Source organism: Gopherus flavomarginatus, chromosome 5 (genome assembly GCF_025201925.1).
Source record: "Gopherus flavomarginatus isolate rGopFla2 chromosome 5, rGopFla2.mat.asm, whole genome shotgun sequence".
Taxonomy (NCBI): domain Eukaryota; kingdom Metazoa; phylum Chordata; order Testudines; family Testudinidae; genus Gopherus; species Gopherus flavomarginatus.
Window position 1 is genome coordinate 46,983,574 of NC_066621.1, and position 14,330 is coordinate 46,997,903.

The following is a 14,330-nucleotide window of genomic DNA, read 5'->3' on the forward strand; positions in this document are numbered from 1 at the left end:
AATAGCTATATTGGCATCTTCTCAACACTAGTTCTCAGGGCCCTCACACACAATTCTTCCAGTAGGACCCACCCTGAGCAATGAGGCTAGAGGAAAGATAGTACCTTAGACAGGTCACCATTACAGGGCATAGCATTAGTGAAGTAAGGCCAAGACACCAGTGAAAGGAAAAAAAGAGGGAACACAAAGCCAGGTGAACTGAGCTCAGCTGATGCAAAGGACATTATCGCCTGGATCCGTTCATATAGCTAATGACACCTAAATGTGATTTCAAAGCATCTGCTGGTAAATCACAATCCCGAGGAGAGTCGCACTGGGAACTGGGGCAGCCCCAATCCTAACTCTGGCAATCTGATGCAATAAGGAGAAATTATCACTAAGAAGAAACCAAGTGGGAGCGAGGAACCCAGCCCCATAGCTAGCACAGTATATAGTAGAATACGGGCACAAGGCATGACAAGCTCCCGCATTTCAGTGTGGACCCTAGCACCACCACACAAAAGAGGACAAACTAGAAGGCTTGGGCGTGCTGACACATGCAGAGAGCATGAGGCCATGTGCAATTTGCAAGTGACGGCTGTGAGAAGCTTCTCCCCACCCCTGTTATTTGAAGGCAGGAAAGCATTGCTCAATACACCTATTCATCTATTCCAGTTCCTCCAGGATCATCACCTAGAAGAGGAGAACATGCACAGAGACTTGCATGGTCAAAATAGTTCAAAAAAGAATTAGTTAAGTTAATGGAGGATAGGTCCATCAATGGCTATTAGCCAGGATGGGCCGGGATGGTGTCCCTAGCCTCTGTTTACCAGAGGCTGGGAATGGGCGACAGGAGATGGATCACTTGATTATCAGTTCTGTTCATTCCCTCTGGGGCACCTGGCATTGGCCACTGTCAGCAGACAGGATACTGGGCTGGATGGACCTTTGGTCTGACCTAGTATGGCCGCTCTTATGTTAAATAATCATTCTCTAGCATCTCCCAGATGAGTTTCGCAAAAGCACTTTACACACACAAATGGATCTAGCTTCACAGCACCTATGTTAGGTGGGTATTATCCTCCAATTTACAGATGGGGAAATTGAGGCACAGAGAGGCAGGATGACCTGTGGTTAAGGCAGTGGAACTAGGATGATCTAGGTTCAAGTCCCAGCTCCACCACAGACTTTCCTGTGTGATCTTGAGCAAGTCACTCAAATTTCTTTGACTTAGTTCCCCATCTGTAAAATAGCAATACTACTAACTTCCTCCCACCCTTTCTCGGTCTTGTCTATTTAGGCTGTAAACTCTTCTGGGCAGGTACCATCTCTTCCCATGTGTGTGCATAGCCCCTACTGCTTTCGGGAACTCTAAGTGCTACTGTAATATAAACAGAGATTAAATAATTTCACAAGTTTATACAGCAAGTGGATCACAGATGTGGGAACAGACCCGTCAGCCTCTAGGGATTAAAATACAGGACTGGGATATGAGAGAGTTAGGAGAAGTTCCTCATCGTTCTGTGCTCCATGTGCCGGAACTGCCACGGACAGAGAGGTGGGCTGAGAAGACATGCTGGGTGACAGCATGCAGAGGAGTATTCCTCTCTGCCACAGAATTAAAGTGTCCTGCATAGCCACCTCCAACCTGGTTAGCTGGAGCAACGGCTGAAGTCCGCAGCTGCTGACACACGTGATTCACTCTATGGGGGCAATCAGGCATGAACAGCCATGTGGCCCAGCAGAGATGAATCTGAGCTTGCAATTCAGACTAAGGAAAGAATACACACAAACACTGTAATGCTCCTGGAATCAGTTAATGGATGAGACACCTCGCTCGGGGGTTAAACATGCAATGATGTTTTCTAGCTGCTGTTTGCTCTGCCTGGGACCCTTTTCCATCAGCTATCTGTGCCTTGCAGAAAAATAGAACAATCCTGACAAGTCCCAATAAGGGCAGCTCTTTTCTCGCCCACCGTCAACACAACCAAATCAAGAGAACATCATTATCTGACCCAGGCTTGCCCTCCCACCCTGTTCACAGGTGCTCTTGGGAGACAATGCATTGGGGAGGTCAGGTGTTAGAAAAGGGGCACTGACAATGGGACTACAGTGAAGTTCTGGAGCCAGTGAAGTTCTGGAGCCAGACAACAGTCACCTTTCATCAGAAAAAATTTTATGAATAGAAAGTATAAACTCCGCCCACACTAACAGAAAGCTACACTCACCCTTGGGACCATGCTGGGACAGCCATCATGGTTCCTGGAAGGCCAGCAGCATGATCCACAACAATTCAAAGCATACTGCAGATTATGTGTGTCCTTCAGGCAGGTAATAGTTCTGGGACAAGCCAGGAGCAAAGTCTGCAAGCTGCCTGCTGTGTCCTCAAATCATCTAGTTGTTTTAAACCTGGTAGCATCAGTGCTTGGACACCAAGGTGCCTATGATTAGATGGACAGACTAAGCTATAGGAAGAGGAAGATTGGGAACAATACACAGCAGTAACCTAACAGAAAATGTCAGATCCTAAGCTGGTGCCCGTCGGCATTGCTCCTTTGACATTAGCGTATTCAAGTCAACAGAATGACCCCAATTGAAATCCGCTGTGGAACTGGCCTTCAAAAGGAGAGATGAATTGGGAGGCTGGGGGGTGTATAGATAAAAACAGGAAGTAGGGAGTGTAGGGCAGGATGAAAGGAAAAGACAATAGAAAGAGGACACAAGAAAGGAGAGAGGGGAGTTGTGACACCAAGCACTCCTGTATTCACACGCTACAAACTGCTGTGATAATCTTTGTACAAAATATGCCTCGTGAGGTATCACTTGAAAACTAACAACTCGCTGATCATATAATATTGAGTGATGTATGTATGTGATGTGTACTAGAGTTATAAACATATGCTGCAATAATGACTGAATGTGTGTAAACCAGGTATGGCAGAGGGAACAAAGGAATGTGTATTTACCTCAACTGACACATAAGCAGTAAATAGGATCATCAAGGCAGCAGGAGGAGGAAATGGCAGGAAACAGAACAATTTGCATTTGAGCTAATAAGTAGGAGGAAGAAAAAGCATGGAGCTTCCTTCACCAGACAGCCTGAATAAACTTTACTTTGGAGAGAACCTCCAGAAGAATCCATTGCCAAGGTTTACTGGTCTATAAAGACAGGAGGACTGAACCCCAAGTGATAAGCAACTGAATCAACTGATTGCACTTTTATACTATAGTAATATTGTGTGCCTAGAGTTAGGTCTGTTCTGATAGTGAACGACAGACACACTGGTGATTAAGAGCATTGTGAAAAGTATGTACTAACACTACATGAGGAAATATGGATACTGAATGATACTATGTTTTAGAGACTGTCCAGACAAAAGAAGCAGGAGGTTCCCTCCTAGGCAGGAGGGAATGTCACAGCTATTACCTGTCTCCTATGTAAATCAAGCATGGTGGAATCAACACAATGGAAGCTCTATTTACATGCAGGGGATAGGAAGGGAAAAACAGCATGAGGTCATCCTGTCTCTTGAAACAAAGTCACTGAACTCTGGAAGAGATAAGCAGAGAGACGGAAGCCATCTTTGGCTTCCATCACTAGACAGATACAATGAAGCAGAGCTCTGGCACGCTGAGATAGATGGGTCCTTCAGCCAAGGCCAGGTCCAAGGCTCTGGAAAATGATTGAAGGTAGACACCATCTTGAACAAAGCCTGTATCTTGCTAGATTACATTTTTCACGTGTTTTCACTTTTATTTGCATGTGACTATCTCTAACTTTATTCCTTTTACTTGGCATCACTTCATCTATGTTTTGTTGTTAATAAATTTGTTAATATTTTTACTATCAACTAGCTCAGTGCTGTGTTTTAAGGGCATGGTGTATTTACCCCAGTTAAATTAATAAGCAGTGATGTACTTGTGTGTCTTCAGAGGAACAAATGAAACTTATTACTTCTCTGAACTGTCCAGGAGAGGACTGGACATTACAGAGCACAGGGTTTGGGGAAAATTTGGGACTAATGAGTGTGTTGGGGTCAACCTACAAGCAGTAATTTTAGGTTGCATTAACAGAGGCATAGCATGCAAGTCATGGGAGGTGATGGTACTGCTCTACTCGGTGCTGGTTATGCCTCAACTGGAGTACGGTGTCCAATTTTGGTCACCAATGTATAGAAAGGATGTAGAGAAAATGGGAAAGATCCAGAGGCGAGCAACAAAGATGATCAAAGGGATGGAAGGCAAGCTATGAGCAAAGGCAGAAGGAACTGGGTATATTTATTTTGGAAAAAGAGATTAAGAGGGGATATGACAGCAGTCTTCAGATACGTGAAAGGCTGCCACAAAAAAGATGAAGAAAAGTTGCTCTTTCTTGCCACAGTGAGCAGGATAACAGGTAATGAGTTCAAACTACATGCATAGCAGATTTAGATTAAATCTCAGGAAAAGGTTCCTAACTTTAAGAACAGCAGGGGAATGGAACAGATGCCTCGGGAGATTGTGGAAGCTCCTTCACTGATGGTTTTCAAAAGGAGGCTCCATAGCCACCTGTCTTGGATGGTTTAGACACAACAAATCCTGCAGCTTGGCAGGGGATTACACTAGATGACCCTTGAGGCCCCTTCTAACCCCGTGGTTCTATGAACCAAGGCTGGTGAAAGCCAGAGTGGGACCGTGGGGCTGTAGACAGGCTGCGAGGGTTAGAGCTACTGAACCAGGGGTATCTAGCACACAGACACTCAGGGTATGACCTGCATGCTTGTAGGCTTGTTGTGAGCATCCCAGGTTAGGAGATACAGCAGCAAACCATTGTGAGGCACCCAAGGTTGCAAGGAAAGTGGTGACACAGCCCCTCATTGGTCTGGATTGCACCCTGAACCCCATCACAGAAGTGGGGGAAAAGAGTCACAGATTTTAGAGGCTGGAAGAGATCATCGGATCATCTAGTCTTGTACATCGGGTGAGATTCTCTGGCCCACAGTTACTCCTAACAAAAGGAACAGCAAAACTTTTTACCTGATCTGTTTATCAGCCATTTAATTCAGACGGGATCCTGTTAAAAATCAATTTGCTCTTCCTGAATGTCCCTTAACTTCTTCTTTTTATCCCCCTCAGTCCTGGCGAGTGGTTCTCCTGAGAAGAGTGAGACAGAAACACCAAGGAGACAAGATTGAGAATAGGACTTTACATTCCCCCAAAAGCCCAAACCTTAATAGGCAGAGTACACAGGCTCCCTCCCCCACCCCGCTCAAGGACTGCCCAGTCTGTACTTGGTGCCTAGCCAATGCCTCATGCACACAGCACGACACACTCCAACGACAGAGACTAAGCGAGTGCCTGCATCCAGGCCCCTGACCCTGACCCTGGGGAAGTCACTGGCCCCAATCCCAGAGACTCCTGCGAGCAGTTCCCAGACACAGATTATTCAGAGAGGAAGGAGGATTAGTCACATCATCTCACTCTTATTTTTAAAAGTACATTTTACAAATAAGACTTTCCCTCTGCCACACACAGAAGGAACAGTAAAGCAGCTGCAAGGCTGTGAAATCATCACACCCACCCACCCACCCCATGGTCTCTAGCTGGCTGCCAAGAGCACCATGCTCCAGCGCATGAGTGAGGGAGGAAGGATGGCAGCCAGACGCTGCAAGCGCCCTGCAGGGCTTAAAGGGACAGCAGCCTGTTTTGCAGCTGTCTGCTCTTGGGAGCAGGTGGAAGGGGGTGTGTGTCAGACTTCCACACCATCTGGTCTCACAGGGAGGAGCCTGTTCTCTCTATTATGCTGCCCCACAGAGTTACCAGGGTGATGCTGGAACCCAGCCCAGGAAGGAACTCAACCCCCAAAAGGTGGACAATTTAAATATTCAGCATTTAGATTCCTTTAATATTTGTCACTTCTTGCCACCTACTCCTCATCCCTGAAAGTAGCTGGTCCCCAGCTCCCATCTGGTAATGCAGGGCTGCTCATTGGCAGCTTCCTTTTCAGCTACCTGGGGAGTAGCAACCCATAGGCCGGAAACAAACTGTTTGTTCTCTGGTTTGGCAATGAAATTACCCATGAGTCCTTTCAACACACACACACACCTACCTTTATAGTCTGTAAGGAGACTTTAAAGCAGTGTTTCTCAACATGGGTACACCTTGGGGGTATGCAGAGATCTTTCAGGGGTACATCAGCTCATCTAGATATTTGCCCATGTTTTACAAATGGCTACATAAAAGCACTACTGAAGTCAGTGCAAACTAAAATTTCATACAAACATTGACTTGTTTATACTGTTCCCTATACGATTCACTGAAATGTAAGTACAATATTTATATTCCAATTGATTTATTTATAATTATGTGGTAAAAATGAGAGAGTAAGCAATTTTTCGTAATAGGGTGCTGACATGTTTGTATGTGTGTGTCTGATTTTGTAAGCAAGTAGTTTAAGTGAAGTGAAATTGGGGGTACGCAAGACAAATCAGACTTCTGACAGGGGTACAGTAATCTGGAAAGGTTGAGACCACTGCCTTAAAGGCTAACATTCCATTTTCATTGCAGGGTACAATTTCATGACTCTTCATGTTTGCGACAAGGAGGCATTCACAGCGCGGCATGGAGCCAGCTACAGTGCAGGCAGGCACTGCACAAGATTCCACACACAGACACTGCTTTGCTAGCCCACTTCAGTCTTGACCTACAATCCCCACTTTCTTCCCGATAGTCCAACTGGGGGTGTCTCTCGGGCAGAGACTTCTAGCTTCAGTGACAGGCCTGGTGGTATCTGCACAGCCATCCACCTCAATTAGGCTGAGCCTTCAAATCCATTTGCACTTTGAGATCCAGGACTCATATGAAGCCATGAAAGGCCAGTGCACTAACCCACTGGGGAATGGAGCTTTGTCTAATATACTCAGCTCTGATGTCATTCACCTGCATGTCTTCTGGGGATTTCTTTTCAGACAACCAGTCTTCTTCAAAATTAGTGAATGACAAGTGAGAATATACTAAAAATCCCTATAAACTAAGGCCTTGACTACACACCAAACTTGTAGCATTTAGTTAAAATGGTTGCAATCTTCTGTGTGGACACGTTTTCATTTAGCTTAAACTGCTTCTCAGCTAAACAGACAAGTCACTCAAACTAAAATAAGAGTGTATACACACAAAGGGTTTTGCACCAGCTTACCTTCATCTCTTTTGTTAAACTGGTACACCTCCATGTAAGCAAATCCTAAACCATGACAACTCACCAGTAACAACTACAATAAACAGGGTGTTCCCTTATATGGATAGAAGAGGCCTAGCCAATTCCACACACAGTCCTCATATAGCTCTGTTGCCATCACAGAGGCATTAGTTTCACAAATTCTTTTCACAATAGGGCTTTTGCCCATAATACATGGTCCCACCACTGCTGTATACTCGTCAGCTGCTGACCTCCACCCCAGAGGCAGCTGCATTTCAGATATGCTACATAATATGTATAACAGTTCAACACTGTAATGTTGAACACACCTCTACCCCGATATAACATTGTCCTGGGGAGCCAAAACATCTTACCATGTTATAGGTGAAACCACATTATATCAAAATTGCTTTGATCCGCCGGAGTGCACAGCCCTGCCCCCTGGAGCACTGCTTTACCGCATTATATCTAAATTTGTGTTATATCGGGGTAGAGGTGTATTTACATTTTGATCGGTCGAGAGGAAAAATGGATGCTCAGGAGACAGTTGACCATGTAACTTCTTGATCTCCCAAGACAGTGGGGATGGCATAGAGCAAAGACGGTTTTGTAGCTAAGGCACTAGACTAGGAATCGAAAACCTGGGTTCAGCTCCCAGCTCTGCTATACATTGTGTGTGTGAGAGACTTAGGGAAAGTCACTTAAGTTCTGTTCCCCATCTGTGAAATGAGAGCTGATGCTATTTCCTCCTTCCTCCCCATCAATTAGATTGTCAGTTCTTCAGGGCAGGTACAGTCTGTGTGCTAGGCGTGCCCAGCACCTAGCACAGGGGAGCCCTGCACCTCCAGAACTACCAGAGCCAAAGGGCACATTAGGGAAGACTAACCACACCTGGCGATTGAGCATTAAACCATGACAGAAGGCAGGCTTACCCCAGCTTTGTTTGGAAAGGGCTTGAGCTGATGCCAATTTGCAAAGCAGCCCCAAATGCCAATTTAAACTCCACTAGTGCACTTCACTGTATTCTCCGGAATCCCATCATTCATTTTAAGGTATGAAATAAAGTTCCATGTCCTGTGGTTGGGAAGATCCCAGCGCTGTGCCAGATTCCAGTTCCTCTAACTAGCTCCATCCAGGGAGCAAGGCGGAATTCTGGGTAGGAAAAAGGGCCACAGGGAGAGGATACCATCCCTGGGAAATTCCGCAGGAGGTTAAAACACTCAACAGGGAAACAGAGGAATAACACAGAACTAAGAAAAATCTGTGTCAAGCACAGGGCTCTTCATAACCAACAATGCAAAACAATTAAGAGAAGCTTCTGAAGCACAGCAAGTGCCCAGACAGACTCCTGGGGCATATTTCAGGGATTCAGACGCCTAGATTCATTCTTGCCTTCATAGTCAGGACTCATCTACGCTTAGAACACTACAGTGCCTTCCCAGTGTAGACACTACTGACACTGATGGGAGGGCTTCTCCCATCAGCGAAGGTAATCTGTCTCCCTGAGAGGCAGGAGCTATGTCAACAGAAGAATGTCAACAGATGTGGCCTAGCACTGTCTACATGGGGATTTATGTCAGCTTAATTGCATGGCTCAGGGGTATGGATTTTTCACACCCCTAAGCGAAGTTGCTCAGTCAAGCTAATTTTCTGGTACAGACCAGCCCTAAATTCCTGCCCTGCAGCTGGATTGTGTCTGCAGCAAGACAGATGGTGCCAAGGAAAGTTTCCCTGGAAACCACCACATGGTCACTCCAAAATGCCACAGCCAGCCATGCGGGTCACACCAAATACTGAGACCACTTTCCTGCAGCCCAGGTAACAAAGGGGTTCTGCAAAGGACTGGATGTAAGCAGGGATAGGAAACTAGGAAAATCCAAGAACTCTCTCACCCAAAGGTCGGCAACCTTTCAAAAGTGGTGTGCCAAGTCTTCATTTATCCACTCTAATTTAAGGTTTCACGTGCCAATAATACATTTTAACTTTTTTAGAAGGCATCTTTCTAGGAGTCTATAATATATAACTAAACTATTGTTGTATGTGAAGTAAATAAGGTTTCAGAATGTTTAAGCTTCATTTAAAATTAAATAAAAATGCAGAGCCCCCTGGACTGGTGGCCAGGACCTGGGCAGTGTGAGTGCCACTGAAAATCAGCTCTCGTGCCGCCTTCTGCACCCGTGCCATAGGTTGCCTACTCCTGCTCTAACCTGTAACACCAGAGAAAGAGTGGGGGAGACCATCTCCTGCCCCTCAAATGGCAGAGAGGAGTGTCCCATTCAGCAAGTGGAGGTGTTTTCTACGGGGTCCTTCCTTTAAGCAGGACTAGCCAATGAGCCCTAAACAGCAGCAGTTCCTAAACTTTACAAGCCATGCCTTATTAAGTAGGAAGAACGGCCCATGGGATGAATTATGGGGTATTCATTTTCACCTAGCCTGTTAATGCAGCCAGGCATGGATTAATGCTCCATTATTCACACACTGGGATCTCCCTTTTATATTTATTAACATGATCGAGCAGATTAGTCTTAGCATGACAGGCACATCCTTCATTGTTTGAGGATGCACTAGAGTTCTAGCCAGATAATACTAGGGAGGGACCCTGGGACACAGTACATTAACAGCACACTCATTAAGGGTATATATGCTGCATTACAGCCAATGCCACAGTATAGACAATCGCTCAGGTTTCATCTGCCTATTTTATAAATGTCTGTATATGGTTAACACGATATTCAATGCTGGGCCCAGTACTAGTCTACTAGACCACAAATGGTTCTCAATCTTTTCCAAGCCAGAACCATCTCAAGACAGCAACCCCATCTTACCAGATCCACTTTCCAGCCAGCCAGGCCCAGCCCCAGCCCCAGCCCCAGCCCCAGCTAGCAATCTGGGGAGGGCAAGTGTTCATGATAACCCAGGCTCAGGTGCTAGAACATGGGTATACACTTCTGGAGTGCTGGAGTCCCTAGTGAATGCTTCTGCAGCTGTAGCTCATTCTGTTCCCACAACTTCCCAACAGCCCTGAGCCACCCTGGTTCGTTGACAATTGGCATAGCTGCATCAGGGCAAACTCCCAGCATACACCTGGTTTATACTGGCTTCAAACCAGAATAAACTGCACTCTGACATATTGCAGCACATTGGTGTAAATCATGTCTACATAAAGGATTTGCCCTGGTGTGAAGCTGCACCTCTGGCTAAAGTCCTAGTGTAGCCAAGGGTCACATTCCAAAGATCAAATTATCCCTTCCCTCACCTTCTCTCACACACACACTTTCTGCAGTCATTCCCACTAATTCCGGTCATGCCTGTGAGGGATCACAGCTGTCCAGTGCACTGTCCTCCCTTCCTCCCAAGGAAACACCCTGCTGCTTAATGCCAAGAACAGAACTCTAACCCAAGGTACAGAGATCCCCATGGGAACTGGAGCTTGTGAACCCAGCATCTTGTGCTGGCTGCGTTGGATCAGGTCACTGCCCTGCATTACAGCTACAAACGGCTCCCTTTGCATTTCTTTGTGAGAGAGGGAGTTACACACCAAACCAATTTCAAAAAAAATAATAAAGCAAGTCCTACCTCCCTCTGCCACCCACACCTCAAACCCCATCCAGGGAACCTCTCTAGCAAGTCTGTGCCTCACTTTTAACCTATCTTTTCCAACATCTAGTTCCCCAAAACAGCCCCACAGAGATGGAACCACCACACCCGGCTACATCAGGTAGCACCACAACACAAACCCAGTCGGTTTCAAATGCCACTGTGCCCCCTTCCCCTCATGCAGTCTACAAGGAGGAAATATTCACAGAAGATAAATTAATATATTCCTTTCATACGATCTCTCTCCCTCCACATGCACTGATCTCTGATGTACTATCCACAACTGAATACCCCTTGCATCAAATTTTACCCTTTCAAACCAGCGAGCAGTTTTCTTCAGGGACTGCAACCTTAGTACCTCCGACCCCTGTGCTGCAAGTGACCCCTGTGCACCTGGCTGGCTATTAACCTTTGTTTCCCTTCACCTTATCACGTGAAAGAAAGTGCTTTATCACTGAATCACAGTCCACTGTGTGCGCAAATGCTCTTTGTGCAAACAGACCACTATGTGGAGAGAGGCAAGGGGGAGGAACAGGAATGGCAAGAGTTTCCTGGGACCCTCAGGTACTTCCAATGACCTTACTAGGTGATCAAAGACACTTGTGTAGTGCATGTCCCATTCAATGGAAACCGTAGCCAGCTGATTCTCACCACAGCCCTCGGAGACAGGTTAATAAATATAGTTGTCCCCGTGGGTAAAATGAGGTGGCAGGGCTTGAATGGCATGCACAAGGCAGCAGAACTGTCACCATGGAGTCAGCACTCAGGAGTTCCCGACCCTCAGGCCCATGCTCCTGCCATCAGGCCATTCCCCACTACTCCATCTAGAACACTAACCAGGCCTGGATTCAGTTGATACAGTTGCGTCACCTGAAGAGTTGGGGGCTCCCAATCTATAGTCTCCTTCAGACCCATCTGCTCACTTCCCTCCAGAGCCATTAGATTTGCCAAGTTTCATAGAATATCAGGGTTGGAAGGGACCTCAGGAGGTCATCTAGTCCAACTCCTTGCTTGAAGCAGGACCAAGCCCCAAGTTTGGCAACCCCCATTCAAAGCACAGGGCCCAGATCAGCTGATCTGTCTGAACCTGCCTGAACCCACCAACACTGCTGAAGGGACAGTGCGTTAATGTCCAGGTGTATTGTGGAGAGCCCCAGAACCACTTGGCTATTTTGGGGCATCATCTAACCCACCTTTACACTGTGAGGAGGACAGCAGACAGTCATTCTCCAGAGACAGCAGTCTCACCTGGCCGAGATGCCACTTTTGGTGTTGCAGAATAGATCAGCAAAAACCTGCACTTGTCACCAAGGTCTCTTCTGCAGAGCCTGCACCTGGCCCCTACCAAACATCTGACTAACCCATGGAGTCAGTTTTTAAACCAGGGAAGCTCTCCTGCACACCTGTTCCCAGCTCAAGAGGATTCCAACCAGAGCCCAATCTTCAGAACCTCTCCCGCCAACATAGCACTGTCACACTGGTCCTTAAATTGGCATAAGTTATGTACCAAGGGGAGGGGGGCTAATTCATAGCCACGAGTAACATAACTTATGTTGACTTAAGCTGTAGGGTAGCCATACTCTCAGGCTGTATCTACATTATGAAGTTTTGTTGCCAAAAACTGCTTTTTGGCAACAAAACAGTGAGAGCGTACACAGTGTAAGGCAACATGACTTTTGTCAGGAAAAATGCCCGGTTTCGGCGACAATAATCTTCCACCCCCACAAGAGACTTTTTTCCTTTCCCCTCCCTTTTTCGACAAAGAGCCAGTGTAGATACTGCTGTTTGTTTCATCAACAGAACTGGCTTCTGCCAGTATCCCACAATACCTGTCCTGATCCCTCTGCTCAGTGTTTTGACCTTTGCTGCCCTGCAAGCATGCACCCCTTCCCTTTCAAAGCTGCAGGGGTGCTGCTCTTTGGGGAACAAAGAGCAAATCATTGGAATGCTCCGATTCTGCCTGGCCCTAGGGACACAGAGTTTTCACCCCAGATGGGACACAGAGGCAGGCAGATTGCAGTCACGGGAGGGTGTGTGTGAGGGGAAACTGCTGTGCTGCTTTGCCATTCCTCAGCACCGAGAGCTCACAAAGCTACCCAATGTGTGCACGCAATCAGCTCCGCCTTCCCACAACATACCCATGGTGCATTTCTCACACTGTCAATGAGGGTGCCCACAATGTGGACATGATCTGTCAATAGAGGGAACAAGTGTGAACACTCTTTGGTGATTTTTGTTTTGTTGACTTTTGGGTGTTGACATAAGTTTTGTCATCAAAACTTGATAGTGCAGACAAAGCCTTAGTCTTTGGGCCACTTGAGTGGAGACTGTTAATCTTGTTACTTTATTTGAAAATGTTTTGTGATGTGCAAAGACTGGGACTAGGAGGAGTCCAGATTCATTTTTCCTGGTTGCTGCAAAACTTGTCTTGAGTTAGTCCTTGGGAGGGAACTAGCCCACTGAACACACTGAGCTGGTGTGTCTCTAATCAGCAACGACACCTGTTAATTGTCCAGTACAAATCAGACACTAACCTGAATGTCAGGAAAGGGCAGGTGGAAAGAGCTAACACTCAGATAGCTGAATCAATCCAAACCAGGTATGGATCACTGGGATTGTAGCTTATGAACAGAGACGTCCTCTTTCCTGGGAAGTAGATTTAATACCAAGAAGCAGTGTTTAGACTCAGAGAGTGACGTGCGGAAGAGATGGAAACTGCAGGAACAGTTGGGGAGCATAGGGATCAGCCATGAGGTGGGAAGATTTTACACACAACAGCACTGTAGCCTGGGCCTGCAGGATGCAATGGCGCATGAGAAGCGAGGTGGTGATCTAAGCCCAGCTCCTAGGTGTGCTCAGCACAACTGGCACAAGTGAAAGCGGTCACCGCAGAGAGGCCAACTCTACTGAGACAGCTAGAAAACAACCTTCAGGGCATGGCTACCCATAGCATCCTGCCTCCCTGCAGGGTACAGCTCAGGGGATCCTTGCTTTGCTGATGCTTCTGCTATGATTAAAGAGAGGCCTTCAGTCTCCAGGGCTACTAGGCCAGCACCTCTAATTAGCACTAAATTAGATCACACACCCCCACTCTCTCACACACACTTTCACCATTTATCCAAGCAAGGATGTCCTGGGTTAATCCCCACAATTCCTGGGGGCTGGAGGCATTTGACCCATCACTTGATGCCTCTCAATCCATCCCAAGCCTGCAGTTAGAGATGTGGTTATGGTATCCTATTACACTGTATCCATATGCATATTTTACAAAGTGAAGTCCTTTCCAATAATATTGAGACGCAGATACCCTGCCAAGCTTCACTAACTAGTAAGGCGACCACATAGTTACTGCGATGACATTTTGGGAATGTAAATTAACTGAAAACATTTCCAGAGAGAAGTCTTCTAGCCTCCCGCCGTATAATAGACCACTGTGTACTGGCACTGAGAAATCTCTCCCAGGGGCTCCTGGTGAATCAGACACTGCTCTCACTTGATACTTTAAATACTCTGTATTTCCTGCCTTTCAGACTGTAGACTCTGTGCAGCAGAGAGAGTCGCACACAGGGCTGGGCACCTC

At 46.5% G+C, this 14,330-nt stretch overlaps 1 protein-coding gene across 6 annotated transcripts in view; it reads right to left on the reverse strand.

Annotated features, from left to right (window-relative positions):
- SLC25A22 (solute carrier family 25 member 22) overlaps positions 1-14,330 on the reverse strand; it is a 134,974-nt gene that overhangs the window by 89,318 nt on the left and 31,326 nt on the right. For all 6 annotated transcript variants that reach the window (XR_007774384.1, XM_050952944.1, XM_050952943.1 and 3 more), the window contains exon 2: positions 4,996-5,112. Coding sequence is in view for 5 of the 6 variants with exons in the window: in XM_050952944.1 (XP_050808901.1) it covers positions 4,996-5,015 (20 nt within the window). In the remaining variant the exon portion in view is untranslated. The remainder of the gene's footprint in view (positions 1-4,995; positions 5,113-14,330) is intronic.